The 27,542-nt window shown below is 41.8% G+C and overlaps 2 protein-coding genes across 3 annotated transcripts; one reads left to right on the top strand and one right to left on the bottom strand.

Moving 5' to 3' along the window:
- The first annotated feature begins 2,274 nt into the window (after window positions 1-2,274).
- LOC116219344 (small integral membrane protein 28) lies at window positions 2,275-11,583 on the top strand. Of its 2 annotated transcripts, XM_031562610.2 has the most exons (3): window positions 2,275-3,051; window positions 4,583-5,019; window positions 11,511-11,583. In XM_031562610.2, exons 1-2 carry the CDS (start codon window positions 2,941-2,943, stop codon window positions 5,003-5,005), a joined length of 534 nt encoding a protein of 177 aa, XP_031418470.1. In that variant the 5' UTR covers window positions 2,275-2,940; the 3' UTR covers window positions 5,006-5,019; window positions 11,511-11,583. The 2 variants fall into 2 exon arrangements, with proteins under 2 accessions (XP_031418470.1, XP_031418469.1); XM_031562609.2 differs by lacking the exon at window positions 11,511-11,583 and having other exon boundaries at window positions 2,277-3,051; window positions 4,583-5,853.
- LOC116219343 lies at window positions 7,242-9,551 on the bottom strand. Its single transcript, XM_031562608.1, has 5 exons — window positions 8,905-9,551; window positions 8,157-8,492; window positions 8,003-8,063; window positions 7,842-7,892; window positions 7,242-7,346 (listed from the first exon to the last, which is right to left on the bottom strand). The coding sequence occupies exons 1-5, from the start codon at window positions 9,122-9,124 to the stop codon at window positions 7,277-7,279; spliced, it is 738 nt and encodes a 245-aa protein (XP_031418468.1). The 5' UTR covers window positions 9,125-9,551; the 3' UTR covers window positions 7,242-7,276.
- Window positions 11,584-27,542: the final 15,959 nt, after the last annotated feature.

Below are 27,542 nucleotides of genomic sequence, written 5' to 3'. Positions count from 1 at the left end.
AGACACACACACACACACACACACACACACACACACACACACACACACACATACAGGTCAAGGCCATTGTGACCCGGCTCGATCAGCTCCGGCGGAAAAGGATAACCTGGACAGGGGTTACCGGAAAAAGGCGAGGGTCACACACACACACACACACACGAAAAAGGTGAGGGACATTAACGGATTGGAGTGGAGAGGAGGCCTCGTTCAGGTTTGTGTGTGGGGCTCGGTAATCTTTGGCAGTGCGCCGGCAAACATAAAAGCGACAGTATGCAACAATTTGAACACTTTTTGAAACTGTTGTTTTTATAGGCAACTAGTTCTTGTATCATCATCATCAGTGTTACCAGAGAAGAGGAAATGAAATGTCAGGGATTTTGCAGAAATGTACATATCATGTTTAGCACACTTTGTCGTTTTCTCATTCTCTCTCTTTATCAGTCACTCAGTTGCATCCTCTCTGTCTGTCTGCTTCTCTGTCTGAAAAACATGCATAATGTTACACTAGGTCTCTATTGCTCGTAGATTGATTGTTTTCTCCTTTGTACGTGGCTTTTAAATGACTAAATGTAAATGTTGAATGTAAAAACATGCATAATGTACACATATGGGTCCTGTAGTGAGCTGCAGTGAGCTCAGCGAGCTTGAGACGAGATAGCAAATCAGGAGAGAAGAGATAAAGAGAAAAAAAGTGCAAGACGTAAAATGGCCCTGTGTGACCATGTTATATGGAAAGATAAATCATACAAACATGAATTATTAATAAGGATAAGTAATTATTATCAGTTTGTTTCATGAATAACTGAAGAAATGAAGAATTATAACGTAAAGAAATCAAACCAATGTCAGAAAAACAGGAAACAAAGCTTTAGAAAGGGAAGTGTAGAAAGCAAAACAACACCAAAGTAAATCCTCTCCGTGGGAATAGAACACCATGGTACTGTCTGTTGCCCCGGCGATGGTTTCTACTGTACTGACTGACTTAAACTGGACAGAACATCGCCCTAATCGGCTGCAAATTGTTTATCTGCTTTTGGGATTTGGACACCACAAGAAGTCCTTGGCACCATCAGTGAGTTGGACATTTGAGAGGGGAGGGAGCCACATGTCCCTGTTTGGTCTTGTTTTTTTTTTTTTTTTCATTTAACTGACAGGGACACTCAGTACTTGGATCCGTTTGGATCATTGTTTCCCAAAACATGCAAAGGAAGGGAAGTGATCAGATTACAGACATGTGTTTGAAGTGTAAGAAGGTGTGCGATATGCTGGTACAACAAGTTCAAATATTAACTCTGACCTGCTTGCACAGCTGGGTCGGATAAATAGATATAGAGCGTTTGATCGTGGATCAGAAACCATCTGCCCGGCCTATATTGGTGTCATTGATAAGTGCAATCAAGTATCAAGACTATTACTTACTCTCCAGAATCTGAGTACGAGTCTAGGGTAAAGACAAACTAAACCCTCAACAGGACTTCACCACACTTAGAAAAAGTGAATCCTAACAACAGCTCTGTCCAAACATGGAAATGGTGCAAGGTCTACGTAGGAACCCTCTGATAAATGCTTATTTTTTTAATAATTTCCATGAAGTCATTGTTTGTTGTCACACAGTTTTTTTGCAGAAAGTTCTTGGTGGAAGTTATACAGGTTAGAAACTTCATTTTTGGAGATATATGACCAACCAATGAATGCATAGTCTCTCTGTCTGTGTGTGTGGGGAGGGGGGGGGGGGTCTGTGTGTGTGTATGTGTGTGTGTGTGTGTATGTGTGTGTGTGTGTGTGTGTGTGTGTGTGTGTGTGTGTGTGTGTGTGTGTGTGTGTGTGTATTCTCCGTCTGTCTGTCTGTGTGTCTGTGTGTGTGTGTGTGTGTGTGTGTGCGTGTGTGCGTGTGTGTGTGTGTGTGTTTCTCCGTCTGTGTGTATACATTGGCGTTTGCATTTTCTCGACTTGATCAGTAAGACAGACTAGACCAAGAGAAGAGTAGGGAAAGACAACAGAGGAAGGGCTTGTGAGGTCTCATGCAGCTTCATGCTATCTACACCATCTAAACCTAATCCCCATGGATCTGAAAACACCATGCTGTCTCTAATCCCAGTCGAAAAGGAACTTTCTTTGGATTTACGCTTTTGAAGATAAAAGATGTGTTGCTTTTTTTGTCTAAACGTTTTTTATTAACCTTGGACGATATGATTTTACACTTTACACGCAACAGGATAAAAAACATATCGCGTTGCGTTGTGGGTGTGTGTCAGTCCACGTGGTCCGAGATTCAACTGACAGCAAAACAAAGCCATCCGCTCGCTCTTCTCCACATACTCAACAGATGTTCGTCATAATCACACTGTTCCTCGAGGTTCGAGTGAACCTGACTGCCACACACACTTGCACACTTACGTACACACATAAACATACACGCTCAGTGTTTTGCACAGCTGTCATGGTTATAAATAGAGTTCCAGAAGTGCGTTACACGCGTGCTTGATTTGTTTTATTAAGAACTGCGCCCCTATAAGGTGGCACGGTCGGCTTCGAACCCCGATACTCACGGCTCGCTTGCATCCACGGCGCTGTACGCCATGAAATATAGGCCAAATCCAGATGCACGCAGCTGTGTAAATCCCCGTCGTGAAAATTGCCTAGCGGGTTTTTTTTTCCCGCCCATGTCATTGGCCGCCGGCTGGCCTGAATACTGGTGGATCTGCATGTGTGAGCATGTGAGTTGCCACTTATCACGCCATCTCCCCTCCCTCTCGAATACAGTCGTCTCCCAGTCGTTTGTCCGGCATTTTCATAAGCCGGTGGATGGTGTTATTTTTTCCCCTCTTTCTCACACGGTCTGCTCACATCAGTCCACACGGCCAGTCGTGACTCCGCGCTCTCGCCCTCCCCGAAGTCATTCCAACCGTCTCTGCCACGGCACTGACAGGCACCTGCACCATGCGCACACTGAAAGACAGCAGTTGGATGAAGTTTGGGCCGGCCGGCCGGGGAACCTACGACTGGGTGACGGGGGCTCCGTCGCCCCCATCTCTGGAGAAGCAACTCCAGGTGAGTGGAGTACCGTGCTCACTTCAAACTCCTTCCGCAAACGACTTTAGTATTTTAGGAAACTTTTTCATTCCAGACTCTCCGTAATCTCCCAATTAAAAATAAATATATAAATGTAAGCGGCGACAATCAATAGGTGCATAGTTGCAGCTAGTAAGGTTTTTTATATATGCAACATATGCCTAGTCTTTGTTGAAATTATAATGCGAGCTTAAAGCCATCATTTAAACCTCTGCATTGTTGTGAAATTGAGCAAAGCTTTTCCCATACGTCGCTTTGGATAAAAGCGTCTGCTAAATTACTAAATGTAAATGTGATGTAAATGTAAAGTTATTGGGCGCCCTTGAGGAAGGACTCGAGAGGACAGTCGGATCCTCAGCGCCGCGTGTGCTGTCCATGGTGCTTACCTCGTGAACTGGGCTTACATTTGGTAAATCAATAACAAGTTCAAAGATCATTTAAATCAGTTTCTTCATTGAATAAAAAAATGCGCAAATAGACTACGTTCGTCCCATTTGAGCAGTTAATTATTTAATTACTTTTCCAATAAAACCTCAAGTTCCCCATTCGTGAGCAATTAATGGCACATTCTGAAAGACTCTGAATAGGATGGATTTAATAATTCGGTTGGAAAAAGTACGAAGCAACAGTGGTTGGTGGACCTTCTATCAAAACCCGTGGTTCGTTTAAGGACACTGGAGTGCATCGCATTACCCTGAGGACAAAAACAGGGCTAAAGTCATCAAGCAGGAGAGCGGCATTATGTGATTAGTGGTTGGGCACTGATGGAGGCTCCGCGCGAAATTTGGGTCACGCTTAACTAGACATAATAAAAAAAAAACCTCTCTCAAGGTCACGGTTCTCATGTTCTATTTTTTTTTAACTATTTAAAAAAAAATCCTATAACTTATATGATCCTCGCTGTTTGCTGCCCCCCTTTTAAATAAATAAACGGTTTCGTACTTACTTACTTGCTTACTTACTTACTTACTTACTTACTTGCGTACTTACTTACTTACTTGCGTACTTACTTACTAATGTGTTCTGTTCGTTCATTGGCGTATATCTGAGTGCTGTGCTGTTTTGTCACACATGGCCGCCGATGCCACTCCGCTGATTGCGCTGCCTTTCACAATTTAATTCCACACAAAGTGCCAAGGCTGATCATCCGACGCTGTAGCCGAAGTTCAAAGCCCTTCGAAAGCCCAGACTGTAGAAGACAGACGCATAGGCGTAGCTACTTGCAATGCATGTTGACAACGAAACTACTTTCCTCACTGTAAACTATTAACCTGTTATGCAGAGTAATAGCCTACATCAGAATAAGGACTGGGCCTTACCAGAGATCCATTCATTGACTGAACCCATTACCTCGCTTAATTCATAGTTAGTTACCAGAAAAAGGGGCCTATAATCTGTTGGCGAGTTAATTGGTTGCTGCACATTTCCCTTTCATTTGTTAAATGCTTACATTTGGTTACTTGCTCACAAGGTAATTTGGTTAATTTCATCACGTATTATTTTGTTTAAGGGTTACCACTGGAATGAGCTCTCCAACAATGAGGACACCAAGTCAGAACTGATCCTCTACATCGCCCTATCGGCCACGACCCTCCTCGCTTTCTGCTTCTTGTGTTTCCTTCTCTTCCGGAGGTGTTCGCAGAGCAAGCTGAGCCTATCTAACATCATCGCGCTGGACTTCCAGGACGCTGAGAGCGGCGTCGAGATCCTCTCCTCGTTGACCAGTAGGTGCGAGAGGCTTCCGAGCACCAGCTCCGACGTGTCCGAAGGAGTCTTCCTCATGGTGTACCTCCCGCCGCCCTACGAGGACACGCTCACCAAGATCACCCGCGCAGCAAGCCTCACCAGCTCCAAAGACGTTGAGTCGATGAAGATAGAAGACCTGGAGGCCAAGTTGTGCCCGGAGATCAAATCTAGCGGGCGCTATGTGTGACTGATGGGCTGGCGGTCAAATTAGACATTCAACCGCTAATTTCAATTAAGATTTGTGTCAATCTACATGTATTTTTCACAGATTAATGCCCACCTGTCGTTATGTAACGTGAACACAAAAGGAGAACGAACTGTGCTAGGCAAAGGGATTCCAACAGCAGTAATTTATGGCGCTGGAAACCACACGGCTATCTCTGGATTACTTGTAAGCCATCCGAGCAGCTAAAAGATGTTGCTCTTGGTGATTATGCCACTGGAACGCTCACACTCAGGAGAATGGTCTACCATGCAGACTCACCATGGTATGAGATCCAAGGAAGCAAGACTGTAGGACGTTGGGTTAGATAAGCAGTCAGCGCAGAGGATCAATTTATGGACGTGTAACACCATATACAAAATGCATTTGGTCTAAAATAATCCTTTAAGTCTAGATGTCACATTTCCCCCTTCTTTGATTCAGGCCTGTGGCTTGTCTGGTTCAGAGGGAACTAAATGTGAGAGGGGAGGCGATGTAAGTGGAAGTTAGCTATACCCGAGGTGTAATGACACTTCTTCGTTTCATTTTTACTTCATGTTTCCCTTTCACGCGTATCTATCTCTCTATCTTTCTATCTATCTATCTATCTATGTATATCTATCTTTCTATCTCTCTATTACTCTCTCTCTCTCTCTTTCTCTATCTATCTATCAAAATTGACTTTGAGTATGATCACATTATATCATCCTTTGATCCTTTCTAATTACTCTATTAAATAACCTGTCTGATAAAATTGATTGTAACATTGATTGTAATACCGATACAATGAATTAAAAAATCCTTTTATTAAAGGATTCTTTTGATTCACATAATACCATGTCTCATGTGTATTTCTGATTCGATTTTATGGAGACCTATATGTATGGAGGCCTAGCCTATTTAATGCTTAAAAACACCATGCATTCTAAAGTAGACTTCCTGTCCTGTCAGTGGATCATTTCAAATAGAACCTTTCAGGTCAAATACCAAATAGAACCTTCACCATGGTAATGGAAGCCACTCATATTGTGAAACTCAGAATCATACTCTGGCACATGCTGAGTCATTGAACAGGCCAATGTCAAATGTAGCCAGTTTCATTTATCCTCAAAATCAGTCTTAGAAGAAGAAGTCTTCTAAGTAACAGGAAGATGATGATGATGAAGAAGAAGAAGTTTTCTAAGTGAAGAATCAGTAATACTGTCACTAGTGTTTTTTGTCAAACCAAAACTGTAACACATTAAAGATATTAGCTGGCTTGAGTAGGCTCAGTACTTACTCCAAGTTCTCCTAATTTACTGAAACTTGATCGTTGTTCCTCAATTGTGATTGCTTTGAATAAAAGTGTCTGCCAAATGAAATTAGTACATTTTTAAATCATTCAAAGCATTCCCTTAAGACTATTTTTTTTTTTTTTTTTTTACTGAACCACAATGTGGTTTCACGTTTCTCTTTCATAGCCTCCTGAGACGTTTTCTCTCCTAACACGGAAACTCGACCAGCGTCTTCTCCCAAGCTTCTCACCTTCACCAAGACTGAGACAATGGTTCAGATAGAACTCTGACAACTCTGTGGACACTTTATATGGAAGAATGGCATACCAAATTAACCAAAATGAATGTTGTGTGTGTGTGTCTGTGTGTGTATGTGTCTGTGTGTAAGAGAGAGAGTTGGTGGAGTGACCAGTTGCATGAATTACTGTTTTTCTCAGTCACTTTGGCACATTTTTCAGATCCGAATGAAAACTCTCAGAACTACGTGTTCAGTCTCCACACCATCACTCGTGACTTGTGCACATCATAACAGCAATTTCTTATTGTTTTAAACATTTTGCAAATCCTTTTGTACTGAGAAATGCACTTACTGTTTTGAACATGTTGAGTATGAGTCGAGAAATGTGCAAAAGTGCCTGAGAAAACCGGTATAATGTCAAAAAGTGACACCTAACTTTCTAACAAATCTGTTTGGATATAACTCTGTAGGTATACAATTACAGTGGAAGGTTATTGTGAGATTTCGACTATCTTCTGGCCCAGGGGCAGTAATCAAAAACGTTTCGCTGCCAACCCTCTATGCAATCCCCACAGAAACTATTTTCAAACCCAATTTGACGAATAGATTTAGATTCATAGATGCGTTTTATTATTTATTTTTGAGAAGGTTGGACCATGTAACAGTTGCCATTTGACAACTCTACACAATTTGCAACTGGAGACTGCCTACATTTCGCTATTCTACAAGACGGCCTTGAATCGCTCACTGGCAGGCGGCAAAGTACTCCTGGTAGGTCACATTGCGGCACTCCGGCTGAAACAACAGCGTCATCCTGCGACAAGAAGAGGGAACACAAAAACCGACGGCGGCCTGTAAAACTGATTGACAAGTTGACGGATATGCAGACAAGACGCTCAGACGTCTGTATGACACCTTACTGAAATAATAACAGCGGCCTTTAAGGCATTTCAAAGAATTACATAATAGCAAACATTATATGCCTTAAGCACTTTTCCTGCAGGATTCACACAATCATTTTTCAAGATATTTTACAGATGAGTAATTACAATTAAAATGTGTAATTCGTCTGCAAATGCTCAACGCAAAGATGCATGTGATTTAAGATCAAACAAAATGACAGATTATACACATGACGTAGGTCTGTAATATGCATATAGGCATAAGCATTAAGATAACCCAATTAGTTACAAATATCATTTAATTGACTTTAATTTACCATCTTCAAACAAGATCATATTTGTCCATATCATAACGCAATAATACACTACAATTTAGGCTAATTCGGCATTTCCGCCAGGCTACTCACATCCGCTTGAGAAGAGCCCTGGCTTCTCCATGTTGTTCTGGGCTTGACATCCTGTTTAAGTAATAAAACAATTTGATTTGAAAATAAAGCCATCATAACATCATTGCGTTATGCTGACTTTGTTTCTGAGCAAACAGCCACATTCAGCCCAGGCTACTTACATTTTCATGTGTATTGTCTCACCGCAGACAATGTCATTAGTGATGTCATCATCAAGAAAGGCTTAAGGAAAATAAAGATGGTGTAAAAATCAGATTTACATTATTATTCACTTCTAGATAGCAATTCGCGTATACAATTTTAAAAGTAACTCACCACTGCAGTTCGTCTGACAGAGGTTCAGTGATGGCACGGAACCAGAGTTGCACATGACGCGATCGCTCATCTGGAAAATGCCGTAGAGAGTCCACACATCCCCGCGTTCTGCCGCAGCCTCCTCGCTGCTGCTGCTGCTGCTACTATCGGAACCCTCCTCTGATGACCTCGAGCCCATAAACCTGGCAAGTTCAAACCTCGACCCTCCAGCACCGGGTGACCGTCTACCACGGCGTCCCCCGTGTCCCATAGGCCTCTCAGAGGAGTCCTGGGGAACCGTCAGCTGGTTCACAGCGCTGGTATTGAACCCAGAGGTGAGCTCCACGTGGCAAACGACTTGAAAGGTGAAATGTTAGAGATTGCTCATCGTTAAAACAGACTGTTTTTGAACTTGTTGCTGCAAATTCAGATTAAAAAAAATAAACTATTACTAACAAAACAAACAAACACTGACACTTACATTTACCTTAAAGATAATCTGAAATGTATCATCGTTTTTCCTCAGTTTTTATGAAATAACAATTAATGCATCTAATGCTTGTGACGGTGAGATATCTGGGCTTTGCGTGAAGCCCCCTGACCACTACCTGCCACTTATAAGTATCTTGCCCTATGTATAACCGCAATGCTTTGAGCTGCGCTGCGTAGACCTATGAGATATAAGGTGAGGTATAAATATGAATAAGATATAAGATGTGTTAGTGTTGTCATGTGCGCGTTGGATTCAAGCATTTCAGGTAGCACTCACTCTTAGCCATTAGATCTTTTTCATCGATCTGGAGAAGAACCTCCTCGGGCAACCTGTCGAAAACCTCCTGCATGTGTCTCTGTACCTCGCATCTGGACAGCACCGCTCCCTCACTGATGCCAGCGATCATCGCCAACACCGCCAGCGTAGCCAGCATCCCACTGCTTATGATTGTCTGCATGACTTCTTTCTCTTGTATTTCTTTCCCAGACACTCTCATTTAGCTCCACAATTTCTACCTGAGGTGAACTGACTTTTTATACTCATCGAATCCAATAATAAGACCTTTTTTTTATTGTCTTCTCGTTGTTCCTGTCCCACGCCCCGTTTGTATCGGGCCATTGTCAGTGTTCCATTGGCGTCTTCATATGTGTCAAGAACTTGTGAGCAGGACAATCCATACTCGGTGACCCAGTGTAGCGTTTCAAGGGAGGTGCATATAGAAGACAAAAAGCCAACTCTGTGTCATGTAAGCCTAGACAACACAAACCCGCCCTGTGACCGTGTCTCGGCAGGATTCGCAGTAGGCCTAGCTAGCTTTGCTACTCCGAACAGCCACAGGAGACAGGCCCTTGTTGTGTGTGGCGACTGTAAACAAAAGGCCAGGCAAATATCCTTCCAGTCATCCCTGTCTGCCGGGATCGGATGACCCTGCAGATCACATTATATCTTTGTGTTGTTTTGTGATTACAGGTTCAGAGATGGCTCAGCAGAGCACGGAAAGCAGCCAAATGAGGAAAACACAACAACAAGGAAAGGAAAGTTCAGGTAAAAGTAAAATGTATTTTAATGTACTAAAAATGTACTTTAATATTAGCAAGTACTTTTCTACACATTCTTGTTTTGTGTGCGAAATATAAGTGCAAATAAATATATATTACAAATATACTAATTACAATTAGTATTACTTGATAAAAGTAAAATATACTACCCCACAACATATACAGAAGTAATTTATTAGTGCATTCTAAGTGTGCAAGTGTGCTTTGAATGCTTTAAATATTAGTTCAATGATAGTAGATTTTCATATCCTGTATTCCTTTTGAGTTGATTTTCGTAAAAAAAGACAAATAAATTTACTAATTTCAGTTACATTTCTACCTCAGTAATAATTCAGTGTACATTCATAAGCACTAATACTTACATTTATATTTAGTGTATTTACATAAAGTATACTACCCCAGAAATCAGAAGGGTTTTATTAGTGCATTACTTAAGTGTGTGCTTTGAATGCTTTAAGGCTGAATACAATTTTAGTGGAGTTTCATAGGTCTATACTATTTAGTGGTTTCCAAAACAGGTCAAGTTCACTTGGCTTGTTACTGCATCCAATGATGAAACACATGATTATATAATTCAATCAGAATGTGTGGATAGGACATTGTAAATACATTATGAGTATATTCACAATGAATTATTTACATTATTATTATTAGAGTTATTAACACTCATTACACACTGAAGTCTACTGAGTATGTCAAATAAAGTATACTTAATTTAGTGTGAGTGTTTTTTATCTTTTTCTCTTTACCTGGGAGTCCAACTCCGCCCAGATTCGCCGGTTTATTGTGGCTATGGTCAAACCTTTTCTCGACTGTCTCTGAGATAGACAATACTGTGTGTGGAAAACAAGCACAGATGCTTCGAGGCAGAAACGACATCATCACATTTGTTTTGTTATTCATTTTATTTATGCCACCACAGCACCTTTGGCAGGCCTAGATTATTGAACTAGATTATCTCAAGTTCCAGTAAAAATGTATCCTGTGTTGATCAGTTATTTCAGTCAAAACCATGCTATCTGAATTTGACGGAAACCAGAGAAGGCCACTGTATAGCCTACACACGACGCATGTTGTAAACAGGATTGTGTGGGGAAAGGGGTAGACAGGACGTCACGCTGCAGCTCGTCAGTCTGTTGCGGTCGCCTGGAGGCACTCCGCGAAGTAGTCAGAGGCAGCAACAGAGAAGCATTTCCGTGGAAACATCATGGCCATCCTGCAAATGACCCTCATTAGAGACGTGTAGCTTTGGGACCTAAGAGGACTTTAGTGTAGGCTACTGTATTGGATTCAAAGGAATTTGGGATCAAACTTAAATAAATGTAGACATGTATACACAAGGTAATTTGGTTAACTTATCACTTATTGTTTTGTTTAAGGGTTACCACTGGTATGAGCTCTCAAACAACGAGGACACCAAGTCAGAATTGATCCTCTACCTCGCCCTATCGGCCACGACCCTCCTCGCTTTCTGCTTCTTGTGTTTCCTTCTCTTCCGGAGGTGTTCGCAGCGCAAGCTGAGCCTATTTAACATCATCGCGCTGGACTTCCAGGGCGCTGAGAGCGGCGTCGAGATCCTCTCCTCGTTGACCAGTAGGTGCGAGAGGCTTCCGAGCACCAGCTCCGATGTGTCCGAAGGAGTCTTCCTCATGGTGTACCTCCCGCCGCCCTACGAGGACATGCTCACCAAGATCACCCGCGCAGCAAGCCTCACCAGCTCCAAAGACGTTGAGTCGATGAAGATAGAAGACCTGGAGGCCAAGTTGTGCCCGGAGATCAAATCTAGCGGGCGCTACGTGTGACTGGCGGACTGATGGGCTGGAGGTCAAATTAGACATTCAACCGCTAATTTCAATTAAGATTTGTGTCAATCTACATGTATTTTTCACAGATTAATGCCCACCAGTCGTTATGTAACGGTGAACACAAAGGGATTCCAACAGCAGTCATTTATGGCGCTGGAAACCACACGACTATCTCTGGAATACTTGTAAGCAATCTGCTCTGCTCTCCACCCAGCCCTCACCCACCTGGAAAAAGCAGACTCACATGTGAGAATGCTTTTCATAGACTTTAGTTCAGCTTTTAACACTATAATCCCACAACAACTCATCTGTAAACTGGATCAGCTGGGGCTCAACACCTCCCTTTGCAATTGGGTATTGGACTTTCTCAGTGAGCGACCCCAAGCAGTACGAGTCGGCAACAACATCTCGAGCAGCATCACACTCAGCACAGGGGCCCCACAAGGCTGTGTGCTCAGTCCCCTGCTCTTCACCCTGCTGACTCACGACTGCACAACAACCTACAGTACCAATCACATGGTGAAGTTTGCGGACGACACAACTCTGGTGGGTCTCATCACCAAGAACGATGAGACCCACTACAGGAAGGAGGTCAACCTTTTGACCACGTGGTGCAGAGACAACAACCTCCTGCTGAATGTCAGCAAAACAAAGGAGATTGTGGTTGACTTCAGGAAAAGCCACACTGAACACCCACCACTGACCATCGATGGTGCTGCTGTGGAGCGAGTGAGCAGCACCAAATTCCTGGGGGTGCACATCAGTGAGGACCTCTCCTGGGCCACCAACTCTGCATCACTGGCGAAGAAAGCCCAGCGGCGCCTCTACTTCCTCCGCAAGCTCAAGCGAGTGAAAGCTCCCATACCCATCCTGAACGCATTCTACCGGGGCACCATTGAAAGCATCCTGTCCAGCTGCATCACTGTGTGGGGCAGTAGCTGCACTGAGCACAACAGGGAAGCACTGCAACGCATAGTGAACACAGCTGGTAAGATCATTGGTACCCCACTCCCTTCCTTGCAAGACATATACACCACACGCCTCACCCGGAAAGCTACCTCGATTGCGAGTGACACCAGCCACCCCGCACACAGTCTGTTCAGCCTCCTACCCTCTGGAAGAAGGTATAGGAGCCTCCGTTGCCGCACCACCAGACTCAGAAATAGCTTCATACACCAAGCTGTCAGGAAGCTAAATTCTCTCCCCTCACTCCCCCAGCCATATCCGTCAGTCCGACATGAGGCTGAACCCCCCCCCCCTAAAATCACTCAGGACTCAGCAACAAAACTGTCTCTTGCACTTTTATCAATTACGTTTACCATAACCACTTACTGTTATACTTGCACTGCTAATGTAACAAATACATCTTACAGGATGTCTTTTTTGCTGCCATTACCAAATTGCCTTTTTTGCACTACCATAACCTCACTTTAAAGAAAACGTATGCTGCTGTACGTGTATCTGTATGTTTATATCTGTATGTTTATATCTATATGTATATCTATATGTAGGACATGTCTTGTCTTATCTGTTGTTGTGCCTGTGCACTTTATATGTTTCACCGTGGGAGAGTGGGAAACGTTTTATCGATTCCTTTGTATGTCTTGACATGCAAAGTAATTGACAATAAAGCTACTTTGACTTTGACTTTGACTTGAGCAGCTAAAAGATGTTGCTCTTGGTGATTGTGCCACTGGAACGCTCACACTCAGGAGAATGGTCTACCATGCAGACTCACCATGGTATGAGATCCAAGGAAGCAAGACTGTAGGACGTTGGGTTAGATAAGTAGTCTGGTACAGCCTAACACTATATACAAAATGCATTTGGTCTAAAATAATCCTTTAAGTCTAGATGTCAAATTTCCCCCTTCTTTGATTCAGGCCTGTGGCTTGTCTGGTTCAGAGGGAACTAAATGTGAGAGGGGAGGCGATGTAAGTGGAAGTTGGCTATACCCGAGGTGTAATGACACTTCTTCGTTTCATTTTTACTTCAACCCATGTTTCCCTCTAACGCATATCTATCTATCTATCTATCTATATATCTTTCTATCTATCTATCTATCTATCTATCTATGTCTATCTATCTTTCTATTGCTCTCTATCTATCTATCTATCAAAATGTACTTTGAGTATGATCACATTATATCATTCTTTGATCCTTTCTAATTACTGTATTAAATAACCTGTCTGATAAAATTGATTGTAACATTGATTGCAATACTGATACCATGAATAAAAAAAATCCTTTGATTAAAGGTCTCTGATTCGATTTTATGGAGACCTATATGTATGGAGGTCTAGCCTATTTAATGCTTAAAAACACCATGCATTCTAAAGTAGACTTCCTGTCCTGTCAGTGGATCATTTCACATAGAACCTTTCAGGTCAAATACCAAATAGAACCTTCACCATGGTAATGGAAGCCACTCATATTGTGAAACTCAGAATCATACTCTGGCACATGCTGAGTCATTGACCAGGCCAATGTCAAATGTAGCCAGTTTCATTTATCCTCAAAATCAGTCTTAGAAGAAGTCTTCTAAGTCACAGGGATATGAAGAAGAAGAAAAAGTCTTCTAAGTGAAGAATCAGTAATACTGTCACTAGTGTTTTTTGTCAAACCAAAACTGTAACACATTAAAGATAGTAGCTGGCTTGAGTAGGCTCAGTACTTACTCCAAGTTCTCCTAATTTACTGAAGCTTGATCGTTGTTCCTCAATTGTGATTGCTTTGAATAAAAGTGTCTGCCAAATGAAATGAGTACATTTTAAAATCATTCAAAGCATTCCCTTAAGACTCTTTTTTTTTTTTACTGAACCCTGTTCTGTTCGGGGGAAATGTTCCATTTGCATTCAACCCAGTTTCAGGGGCCTGTTGTTGTGTTCTGTGTGTGAAAACTGAGTTTAATATGTCATAGGCCCATGTCCCAGTTAACCACAATGTGGTTTCACGTTTCTCTTTCCTAGCCTCCTGAGACGTTTTCTCTCCTAACACGGAAACTCGACCAGCGTCTTCTCCCAAGCTTCTCACCTTCACCAAGACTGAGACAATGGTTCAGATAGAACTCAGACAACTCTGTGGACACTTTATATGGAAGAATGGCATACCAAATTAACCAAAATGAATGTTGTGTGTGTGTATCCGTGTGTGTGTGTGTCTCTCTCTCTGTGTGTGTGTGTGTTTGTGTGTGTGTGTGTGTGTAGGAGAGGGAGAGAGAGTGTGTCACTTTGGCACATTTTTCAGATCAGAATGAAAACTCAGAACTACGTGTTCAGTCTCCAAACCATCACTCGTGACTTGTGCACATCATAACAGCAATTTCTTATTGTTTTAAACATTTTGCAAATGCTTTTGTACTGAGAAATGCACTTATTGTTTTGAACATGTTGAGTATGAGGCGAGAAATGTGCCAAAGCGACTGAGAAAAAAACGGTATAATGTCAAAAAGTAACACCTAACTTTCTATCAAATCTGTTTGGCTAGAGCTCTGTAGGTCTACAAATACAGTTGTAGGTTATTGTGAGATTTTGACTATCTTCTGGCCCAGGGGAAGTGGTCAAAAACGTCTCTCTGCCAACTTTCTATGTAATCCACACAGAAACTATTTTCACACCCAATTTGACGAATAGATTTAGATTCATAGATGCGTTTTATTATTTATTTTGAGAAGGTTGGACCATGTAACAGTTGCCATTTGACAACTGTACACAATTTGCAACTGGAGGCTGGCTACATTTCGCTATTCTACAAGACGGCCTTCAATCGCTCACTGGCAGGCGGCAAAGTACTCCTGGTAGGTCACATTGCGGCACTCCGGGTGGAACAACATCGCCCTCCTGCGACGAGAAGAGGGAAAAGCAAAACCGACGGCGGCCTGTAAAACTGATTGACAAGTTGACGGATATGCAGACAAGACGCTCAGACGTCTGTATGACTCCTTACTGAAATAATAACAGCGGCCTTAATGGCATTTCAAATAATTACATAATAGCAAACGGTATATTCCTATACCACTTTTACTGCAGGATTCACAGAATCCCTTTTCAAGACACATCACAGATGAGTAATTACAATGAGTAATTCATCTGCAAGTGCTCAAGGCAAGGATGTATGTGATCTAAGATCATACAAAATGACAAATTATACACATGACATAGGTCTGAGATATGCATAGGCAGCGATACATTAAGATAACACAAGTAGTTACAAATGTAATTTAATTGACTTTAATTTACTATCTTCAAACAACATTTTATTTGTCCATATCATAACGCAATTATACACTACAATTTAGGCTAATTCTGCATTTCCGCCAGGCTACTCACATTTGCTTGAGAAGAGCCCTGGCTTCTTCCTCATGTTGACCAGGGCTTGACAACCTGATTAAGTCATAAAACAATTATTTGAAAATAATGCTCTTTTTCTGAGCGAACAGCCACATTTAGTCCAGGCTATCAATCAATCGCATTTCATACCAGGCACCTCACAGAGGAAAAATAGGGGGGGGGGGGGGTTACAAACACTTGTAAAGACACACAGATTTACAGACTACTTACATTCTGCTGGTAATGATTTCCTCACCGCAGGCAAGGTCATTAGTTATGTCATCATCAAGAAAGGCTTAAGGAAAATAAAGATGGTGTAAAAATTAGAATGACAGTATTATGCACTTCTAGATAGCAATTTGCATAAAAGTAACTCACCACTGCAGTTCGTCTGACAGAGGTTCAGTGATGGCACGGAACCAGAGTCGCACACGACGCGATCGCTCAACTGGAAAATGCCGTAGAGAGTCCACACATCCCCGCGTTCTGCCGCAGCATCCTCCTCACTGCTGCTGCTGCTGCCACTGCTACTGCTGCTGCTGCTGCTGCTGCCGCTGCTACTGCTACTGCCGCTGCTGCTGCCGCTGCTGCCGCTTCTGCCGCTTCTGCCGCTGCCACCGCTGCCGCTGCTGCCGCTATGGCCATCGGAACCCTCCGCTGAAAACTTCGAGGCCATAAGTTCAAAGCCCATGGAAAGTTCAAACGTCGACCCTCCAGCACCATGTGATGAACGTCTACGGCGGTGTGCCCCGTGTCCCATAGGCCTCTCCGAGGAGACCCGGGGAACCGTCAGCTGGATCACAGCGCTGGTATTGAACCCAGAGGTGAGCTCCACGTGGCAAGTGACTTGAAAGGTGAAGTGTTAGAGATTGCTCATCGTTAAAACAGACTGGTTTTGAACTTGTTGCAAATTCAGATTAAAAAAATATATATAGCCTAACTAACTAACAAAACAAACAAACACTGACACTACCCTTGAGATAATCTGAAATGTTTTATAATAATTTTTCCTCAGTTTTTCTGATTTAATACAATTAATGCTTAATACATCTATAATGCTTGAGATGGTGCAGATCTGGGCTTTGCGTGAGGCCCCTGACCACTAATTTGAGCTGCGCTGCGTAGACCTAGGCTATAATGTGTATGAGGTAGGCTATAAGATGTGTTAGTGTTGTCATGTGCGCGTTGGATGTAAGCATTTCAGGTATCACTCACTCTTAGCCATTAGATCTTCTTTGTCAATCTGGTGAAGAACCTCCTCCGGCAACCTGTCGAAGACCTCCTGCATGTGTCTGTGTAGCTTGCATCTGGACAGCACCGCTCCCTCACTGATGCCAGCGATCATCGCCAACACCGCCAGCAGCATCCCACCGCTTATGATTGTCTGCATGACTTCTTTCTCTTGTATCTCTTTCTCCGACACTCTTATTCACTTCCACAATTTCTACCTGAGGTGAACTGACTTTTTATACTCATCGAATCCAAAGATAAGACCTTTTTTTTAATCGTCTTCTTCTTGTTCCTGTCCCACGCACCGTTTTTATCGGGCCATTGTCAGTGTTCCATTGGCGTCTTCATATGTGTCAAGAACTTGTGAGCAGGACAATCAATACTCGGTGACCCAGTGTAGCGTTTCAAGGGCGGTGAATATAGAAGACAAAAAGCCAACTCTGTGTCATGTAAGCCTAGACAACACAAACCCGCCCTGTGACCGTGTCTCGGCAGGATTCGCAGTAGGCCTAGCTAGCTTTGCTACTCCGAACAGCCACAGGAGACAGACATGCCCTTGTTGTGTGTGGCGACTGTAAACAAAAGGCCAGGCAAACATCCTTCCAGTCATCCCTGTCTGCCGGGATCGGATGACCCTGCAGATCACATTATATCTTTGTGTTGTTTTGTGATTACAGGTTCAGAGATAGATCAACAGAGCACGGAGAGCAGCCAAATGAGGAAAAAAACAACAACAAGGAAATGAAAGTTCAGGTAAAAATAAAATGTATTTTAATGTACTTTAATATTATCAAGTACTTTTCTAGCACATTCTTGTTTTGTGTGCTAAATATAAGTGCAAATAAATGTATATTACAAATATACTAATTACAATTAGTATGACTTGATAAAAGTAAAGTATACTACCCCACAACATATACAAAACTGGTTAGTGCAATCTAAGAGTGCAATTGCAACTGCTTTGAATGCTTTAAATATTAGTTCAATGATAGTAGACTTTTATATACTATTATCAAATTCAATTTGAGTTGATTTTCGTAAAAAATTTACTAATTTCAGTTACATTTCTATTTCTACCTAATTCAGTGTACTTAATATGAGTACATTCATAAGCACTAATACTTACATTTATATTTAGTGTATTTACATAAAGTATACTACCCCATAAATCAGAAGGGTTTTATTAGTGCATTACTTAAGTGTGTGCTTTGAATGCTTTAAGGCTGAATACAATTTTAGTGGAGTTTCATAGGTCTATACTATTTAGTGGTTTCCAAAACAGGTCAAGTTCACTTGGCTTGCTACTGCATCCAATGATGAAACACATGATTATATAATTCAATCAATATGTCAATAATTAATTGTGAATATACTCATAATGTATTTACAATGTCCTAGTATTCAATCATAATGTTTGGATACTAGGACATTGTAAATACATTATGAGTATATTCACAATTAATTATTGACATATTGATTGATTTATATATTTCCTATATGATATAAGTGTATTAATAGTTATCTGAAATGTGGATTCAAATATACTCAAGTACTTAGTACTTGAAACAAAGTACATTTAAAAAAAAAAGAATTAGAACAGAATTAGTAAGTGCATCTTAATGGTGTCTCAAAATAGTACAGTCAAGTACACTTAGTTGTATTTAAGTTGATCTTACTAATGATATGCCATTAGCATACTAAGTACAGAATTAATACTCAGAATTAGCTAACTTTGAGTACATTCCTCGTCAGTGCATGGTGTCAAATATGTCAAATAAAGTATATTTAATTTAGTGTGAGTGTTTTTTATCGTTTTCTCTTTACCTGGGAGTCCAACTCCGCCCAGATTCGCCGGTTTATTGTGGCTATGGCCAAACCTTTTCTCGACTGTCTCTGAGATAGACAATAATGTGTGTGGAAAACAAGCACAGATGCTTCGAGGCAGAAACGACATCATCACATTTGTTTTGTTATTCATTTTATTTATGCCACAACCACAGCACCTTTGGCCGGCCTAGATTATTGGACTAGATTATCTCAACTTCCAGTAAAAATGCAAAAGATAGACTACCTTATCCTGTGTTGATCAGTAATTTTAACCAAAACCATGCTATCTGAATTTGACCTGACCCATGTTGTAAACAGGATTGTGTGGGGAAAGGGGTAGACAGGACGTCGCGCTGCAGCTCGTCAGTCTGTTGCGGTCGCCTAGGGGCACTCTGCGAAGTAGTCAGAGGCAGTAACAGAGAAGCATTTCCGTGGAAACATCATGGCCATCCTGCAATTGCAATGACTCTCGTTAGAGACATACTCAGGAGAAGATGTGGGACCTTAGTCTACTGTATTGGATTCAAAGGAATTTGTATACACCAAAATACACAATTTCCCAGGAATCTTCAGTCAATTAATACAATTTATATGACAACATGATTTTTTTATAGAGAAATAATGCAATTCAAAGTGCCTTGAGGCTTGTTTCATTGACTAAAATGTGTTGAAAGCAACAGTACCGGTTGAACAAAGAAGAATATACAGTAACTAGGTAAAATGAGCATGGGTCCAATGAGATTGACACAGAAAAAAATGGAAACTTTTGTGTTGCCAAATCAGAAATATGTCCCTTTTTGGGGGAAAGAAGCAAAAAATAGCTTTTTTCAATAATACAGACATAGTGTATAAAGGAACAGGATATTTATTTGAATCCTTTGTTCCCTGGACTAAACAGTCGTCTCTACTTACATCTTGGCCCTCATGAAGAGAGCGACAAATTTCTGCTTAGGGTCGAATTTCCTGAAAGAAGAGAAGAGAGCACTTGAGTTCTAACTGAATTGTCTGTGAAAGGTTCTAGCAGTATTTTATTTGGTTCATTTGGTTCATTTTGGTTCCTCACATCTTGTCGTGGGTTCTCTTCAATTCTTTCACACAGGCTATGTCATCCGTGATGTCATCATCAATCAAATCTGTGGAAAAAAAACAGTATCGGTAAAAACACCTACCTGTTGGCCCCACATTCACTGAGGGACTGTTTCATGTTTAATGTTAATCTTAAATTGAAAATCGGGGTTTTAAGTCAAGTTTTGTCTTAATAGTGAAATGCAGAGCAGAGCTGTATATGAAAATAGCAAAAAACAAGGTCATCTTAAGCAAACTTCACGTGTAATGTGACTGTTGATGTATGATGACATGTTTTAATGTTAAGGCTGAATGCATGACAATTATCCCCCCCCAACTCACCACTGCAGGGCATCTGGCAGATGTTCAGTGAAGGTGTGTCCTCAGACTCACACACCACCCTGTCAGCTAGCTGGAATAGGCCGTAGAGAGTCCAAGAGGAGGCGTCCTCCTCCACCTCCTCCTCCTCCTCCGACTCCTCTGAGCTCTCCTGGGGCCGCCCCCACGGCCGCCCTCCCATGGGGCGGAACCTGCCCATCGCTGCCCTCTTGCCCCTTCGGACGGGGGGCAGCCAGGCTGGCCTGACTGGACGGACCCATGGAGGAGACGCAGGCCCAGGTGTGTCACCCTCGCCCTCGGAGCCCGATCCCTCGGAGCCTGACCCATTGCCACTGTCGCCGGGACGACTGGGACGCCCAGGACGCCCAGGACGCCCAGGACGCCCGGGTCGACCAGGTCGCCCAGGTCTGCCACCAGGGAAGAAGGGACTGGGCAGGTCGAGGGCGGTCACCAGGCTTGTGTTGAACTGGCTGGTGAACTCGACTTTACAAATGACTGGGGAAAGAGGGGAGAAGTAGGGGGCAGGAGACAGGAGAGAAACAGAGGAATGATCAGGGTTCTCTCAGTCAATACTCACTTCATTCATTCAAGAAAATGAAGTATAATTAGTCACCCTTTTTAAAAGGAAGCACAAATAGTCACTATTTTTACGTCTTTATAAAAAATAAATGATTTACACGGTCTAAAAATAAAGCATTAACACTAAAAAAAAAGCACAGTTCATTTACATTCTGTCTTTTTTAAATATATATAAAGCTTTAACACACTCTTGGCCAGGATGTCCTGTAGGCTGTCGTCCTTGTCCTCCATGTCGGGCAGCTCGGCCTCCAGCTCTGCCTTCAGCTCACACTTGGAGAGCACCAGTCCCTCGGCCGGACTGACAACGAGCGCTCCTACCACCACCACCATCACCACCAGCAGCGGTCCCAGCATGTCACCCAGGGCCAGCGCCTTCATGTCGAGCACTCAAGTGTAACCTTGCTTCACAGTCTGGTCCGGAGGAGATCTGTAGAGAGAGAGAGAGAAGTCGTTGTGTCTGAGGGTCAGACCTACGATGCTTTATGTACAGTGGAGAGTCGAGGTGGGAGGGTGTGGAGGGCGTCACGTAAAACTTGAGACTTTAATTTTGAGGAACGTTCAGTACACGAAATTAAGGGGCCTTAGGAGACGAGGGTGACAAAAGTTTGAAGCGATTAAGGTTTAACTCGACTCAAGTTGACCTCTTTATTCTCTATGGCGTTTTCCTTAGCTGCGGGGGGATGGAACCTGCAAACAAACATTGAACAGCCTTATAATGTCCACAGTGGTGTTCAAAAAGAAATAACAAAAAACACTAGGAAACGTGAGAAACTCTGGGGATTATTTAAACAAACGGTGAAGCAGAGATTACGTCATCATCATTGAAGATTAGAACATGTACAGAGGTGACCTTTTACGAACAATGCAACAAAACTCTCAGGTCGATCGAATGAGCTTTAGGATGCATCTTTTTACCCAAAGCTGTGGCAACACAAAGAGATATAACATGATGCAAACAAGCATTCAAATTAAGACTTTTCAATGACTTTTCATCCAGTTAGTCTTAAAAAGTGCCAAAGTGCCAGTTGTGATCGCAGTTCTAGAAACATAAAACAGTCTACAATGTCTACAATTTTCAATTAAAAGTGTCCAACCAGTTAATACCAGTATTTTTTTTTTACTATTTCAGTATATATTTGTTACAATCTGAAAAAATGATTAATACAAATATAATCAAACAATGCCAAAGAAAACAATAAAGTAAGCATGACCAAATGCAGTATACTCAAATTGAAGAGACTGAACTAAATGTAGTATACTCATATAGAAGAGACGGAACCAAATGCAGTATACTCAAATATAAAAGACTGAATCAAATGCAGTATACTCAAACAGAAGAGACTGAACTACATGTAGTATACTCATATAGAAGAGACGGAACCAAATGCAGTATACTCAAATATAAGAGACTGAATCAAATGCAGTATACTCAAATAGAAGAGACTGAATCAAATGCAGTATACTCAAATATAAGAGCCTGAATTGTTCTACCGAGGCAGTAGACTTACTTTGTTGTCAGTGCAGGACCTTCCTTGAGTCTCTACCTGGACTCTACATGTGCCTGGTGCTGGCACGCGCTAGCTTTTGTAGGGGAGAAGCTGAGTATGACATAACCCCTGGCTTGTTGATCCCTCTCCAACCTTGATGATGGATGGATGATGACCTGGGACATTCTCAGTACCATACGTATTCTGTTGAAAGGCTTTTCAGGATAAACACACAGCCATTCATTTTCCAGCTTTGCTAGTGGATGATGGATTGTGACCAGGATGTTGGGTGACAAGAGTATCGATTTATTGTTTCGTAGGTAAAGACGTTGTGGCGTAATGTCCACGGCGAGCCGTCTATTTGTATGTGAGGCCCACATATTTACCCCTTGGATCTCCGTGTGTATTTGACGACTCAGCGTCACTCGCTCCCTGTTTGATCTGAGCGGTGAGTGGAAACAGTTGGTGTTTGTCGAGACTCCGGGGAGCAGCTCCACCTGCAGCAGGGTCCCACCTTAAGCCCATTATACTTACTCAAGGTGACAGGTCAACCATGTTGTCACGCAGAGCCCAGTTTAACTATAGCTTACACCACGTAATATTTCCGTATGGTAAAGTGTCTTTTGGTGAAGCATCCTACATTGTATTCCAGAAAGTAGTTAATAATGCCATGCAGTTTGAATGTGCATACATATGTTGTACTTCTGTTATGTTATTTATGCCAAATACATACCTAAACCTGTGTAGTGCACAAAGTGTATGTAAGCACATACTTTTTTTTAATATGTAATTATCTAAGTTGGGATTGTTCCTTTGGGAGTTGTGATTAAAATTCATGGGCCAGTCTTAAAGCCTGGAAGAGTCCCATTTTATTGCCATCTGCGCGCTCAAAAGCAGTGTGATATTAGCAGTCTTTTTTCCACCCGTGGCCTCGGAGACCACAGGAGCCCAGAGCCCTTCTCTGTCCTCCTCACCTATTGTCTCCCTCCACTGTCCTGTCCAGACAATGGCTAGAAAACCCCCCCAAAAAATGTCTGACACTAAAGACTCTGAAGATGAACTTAAGAAGACTGAATTGCAGTTCAAATGCTGCATGTGACATCAGTTTGTGTGAGAAGGTAGATTGATATAATTTACATTATGCAACATAATACAATATGTTTTTAGTTTTGTCTTATTTTAGCCATCTTCATAGGTATGTGTGGGTTTGGGGGTAGGGAGGTTGTTATGTAGAGAGATTGAGATGTAGCTATAGAGATATTTGGGTTGAGATCAGGTAACAGCATCAGTGATCTTACAGACGCACACAGCTGTCTAAAACAGATATACATTTACTTACTTGATAATTTTTTTCTTGTTTTTTTTAGTATTCTTTTGTTTTGTTTTTAGAATGACGAAATCTGTTATGTATCACAATGAGACTATCACCTGATACGTCTGAAACTAGGCAGGTAACCTCCCTTCTGTCTAAATGGTTGTGCAACACCATACCTTACTTTGTTTTGTGAAATTGCTCAAATAAAAGCCTCATTTGTCCCAGTTCAGTGAATCATGGTGGCTGAGAGGCCGGTATTAAGGCAGAGGTCATACTCTGAACACACACACACACACACACACACACACACACACACACACACACACACACACACATACACACACACAGGCAGAGGTCATACTCTAGCACACACACACACACACAGGCAGAGGTCATACTCTAGCACACACACACACACACACACACACACACACACACACACAGGCAGAGGTCATACTCTGAACACACACACACACACACACACACACACACACACACACACACACACACACACACACACACACACTATACTGTTTGACAACAAAGACAGGCTATGTTTGGTGTTATATGTCTCCACCTAAGACATCAACATGGTGTTATGACACGCCCCCATACAACCTACATTGATAATGCAAACCCCTCTGCCTCTAAAAGCAATTTATAGTGAGTTTAACAATGCAAATTCATCCTACTGAATGACAGCATCATCCCAGTTGTTCTTGCAAGTTCATGGAAAAAACACAGAGCTTTCACATGATCATAAAATAAACACTACACCAAGACAATGCAGTGGGTCTTTTTTAGTTTCAGTAAATCCTCGTTTGAGTCGCTGTCAGACTACAGATGGCAGAAAAAAACAATGATCAAAGTAACAAAAAAAGTTAAAAAGTAACAATGAAAAAAGTGAAAAATGGAAAAAAATTAAAAAGTAACGATGGTGCCTCAATTTTCAACAGTGGTGTGCTACAAGACCATGTTATCATAATGTATCAGTACAAGAACAACTCTTTTCACATTTATGAAACAGTGTGCATTTAAGAAATGTTTAATATTTTAATCCGGAGACAGATACAGATACAAACTGACACATATACTGTATGTTTTTGAATAGGTATGGATAAAGAAGTTTTGAAAAAAATGAATGTTTGACATACTTTCTTCTGAAGATTTTATTTAAATAGCAGTGATGACAGACCTCTGGTTAATGTAAAAATGCATTACTTCAATGCCTTCTTAAGTGGTTTTGGCCCATTAACCATCTGAGAACATTTACAATGATTGGTTACATTCATCAGTACACTCTTCCTCCCATATCCAACCTGTCTAGATGACCGGCAAGAAGACACTTGATGTTGTGTCATGAGTTTCCTGGGACGAAAGCACCCACTCCACTTCAGTGTTTGAGTTTGAAATGCTTACAAGCCTTAGTCAACTATGAGGTGAGATAAAACAGTGTTTAAGTACATGTAGCCAAAAATATAAATCAAAGTTATCTGGCTATCAAAGACGTCAGTCAAGTCAGGTCGATCTAGCAGGAAGTAAAATTCAGTGGAAGATCATTCTGGAATGGGGTGTGGTGGTTGTCGCTCTCCGTTCAGTGGCCTGCAGGGGTTCGGGGTGTGAGCGCAGGGTGTACTTGGTCTCAGCGGGGGCTATGGAGACAGGACACTGTACAATAAGAAAAGGTATATAGTTTTATAGTATAGATGTTTCCAGTTATGGTTTAATCACAGCTTTGGTATTTGGTACTGTTATTATTGTTGTTGCTATTATTCTTGTTGTTGTTTTAGTAATAATTGGTTTTACTTTCATATGATACTTAATATTGTTTTACAGATTTTGTTTTCATGCTTATGTCTAATGTAGTGATTATTGTTTTGCTCTATTTTTATCTAATAATAAAAAGTGTTGCTTATCAGCCAGGACATGGCCTACATGCAAGCCCACTTCCTATTTCTCTCTTACAATCTAGGCTGTACCAGATCAGAGCTTATTAGATATCACAGTCAAGGTGTTGAGACAACAGTCGAAGGAGGCTAAAAATAGCCTGGAAATGCTATTTTCAGCCTGAGCACAGCTAATGCACTCTACTCTGTTCGAGTTATTAGGAAACAAAACATTCAAGATATGCCCCAGTGGAATAAGGACACTGTCTGTATTGTACTGACAAGCTCAGCTTTAAGAAAGCTTGAGGGTTATTCAGCAAGTTAGAAGATGTCCATTTCAATACACACCATAGATATTCCACTATTTCAGTGTGTTTTATCTAGAATGTACTATTATTGTCTAGCTTATTCTTTAAGTTTTGGACATGCTGGCTTAGGCTTCACTCTTTTAGTTTTTATTTCTGATGCCATGTTGTACACACAGGGACCGCTACGACTTCAACGCTTCACGGAGTGCGGACACAGTCTGGAGACAGCTCTTTGAAACAGAAATGCGGAAACCCACTGAGACAAAAATCTGAGACATGTTTCACATGAAGATCTCCTTCCTGTAGCTCGTCTGGCACAGCAAAGTGCTAGCTAACTTTGTGAATTTTACAGACTTTTTTTCCGTATGGGTCGCTTTGGATAAATAGAGACCTGACCATGTGCCAAACTGGGTGTCTGTTAAATTAGTGACTATTGAGCCACTGACCATAGAGACCTGACCATGTGCCAAAGTGGTCCTGATAGGATGTGAGGTTGGTGGATGGCGTCATGCCGTTGCCGTGAGCAACTGCCAGAGCCTGACAGGCCTGCAGGTCAAAGCTTCGCTGGTACTGATCTTTCTCACCCTCAGCATTGGTTTCAGTGGGGTACTCCAGGGAGGCAAACCTCACCCTAGGATCATACAGACACAGATTATAGGTTGTATGTAGACGTATGTAAAATCACTAATATGTGTCAATTATTTGCAAAGCTACTGAGTTCCTTCCCCAAGACACACACACACAACACACGCACACACACACACACACACACAACACACACACACACACACACACACACACAGTTTTACCTAAATGTACTTCTGAGGCAGTATATACTGAGAGCATAGGGTGGAGATTATTTCTTCATACAAGCTGTCATGAATCAGCTTTCCACCGGCATTCACAGGCGCACAAACTACAAGAAATAACCTTGTTAGTTCTTTAGCATGTTGACTTACCTCACTGCCCTCTTGGCCAGCTGCTGCAACTCTTTACTGTCCAGCCTGTCCCTAAACTCATGGAGACGCAAGGCTGCTCCGGATCCAGACATCCTAAAGGGAACAGCTAGCCATTTAGTTTTTTTTTTTTAGCAGACACTTTTATCCAAAGCGACGTACAAGGGAAAGAACAATCAAGCTACGAGCAATAGAGACCTAGTGAAACAATAAATACTATTTTACATAAGAAATTGAAAAAAAGTGCAGGAATGTAACTGCTGTAAGTGCAGGTAAAGAGCTAGCCACAGCAAGCTTAGCTAATCAAGTCAGGAGTCAGGACCATAGACATGTATATTAATGTCTATGGTCAGGACCACTAACCACAACACATCTTGGTGGCTTCATTCTATTACTTATCTGAAGTATTCCACAATAGGCCCGTAGGGTAATTCTAAAAAGGCTCAAAACGGCTTGCCAAAAAGCAGTTGCACAAAACACACCTTTAAACTGATTTTCCCCTTACCTTTCCTTGGGCTGAAGAGGTCAGAGATGATGGACTGCCAGCAAAGGTTGAGGTCTAGATGAAGATAATGTGCAGGGATATTCACAATATCACCTCACTCACTTCAGATGTGTAATGTTTTCAATTTGACCACAAAAATACACATAATAAAAACACACAAAATACACGTTTAAAGTGGTTTTCTTTTCTCCCCTGTTTGGCTCAAGATGTCCGAGATGGCGGGCAG

Source organism: Clupea harengus, chromosome 24 (genome assembly GCF_900700415.2).
Source record: "Clupea harengus chromosome 24, Ch_v2.0.2, whole genome shotgun sequence".
In the NCBI taxonomy this organism is placed as follows: domain Eukaryota; kingdom Metazoa; phylum Chordata; class Actinopteri; order Clupeiformes; family Clupeidae; genus Clupea; species Clupea harengus.
This window is presented reverse-complemented; position numbering and strand designations above follow the sequence as displayed.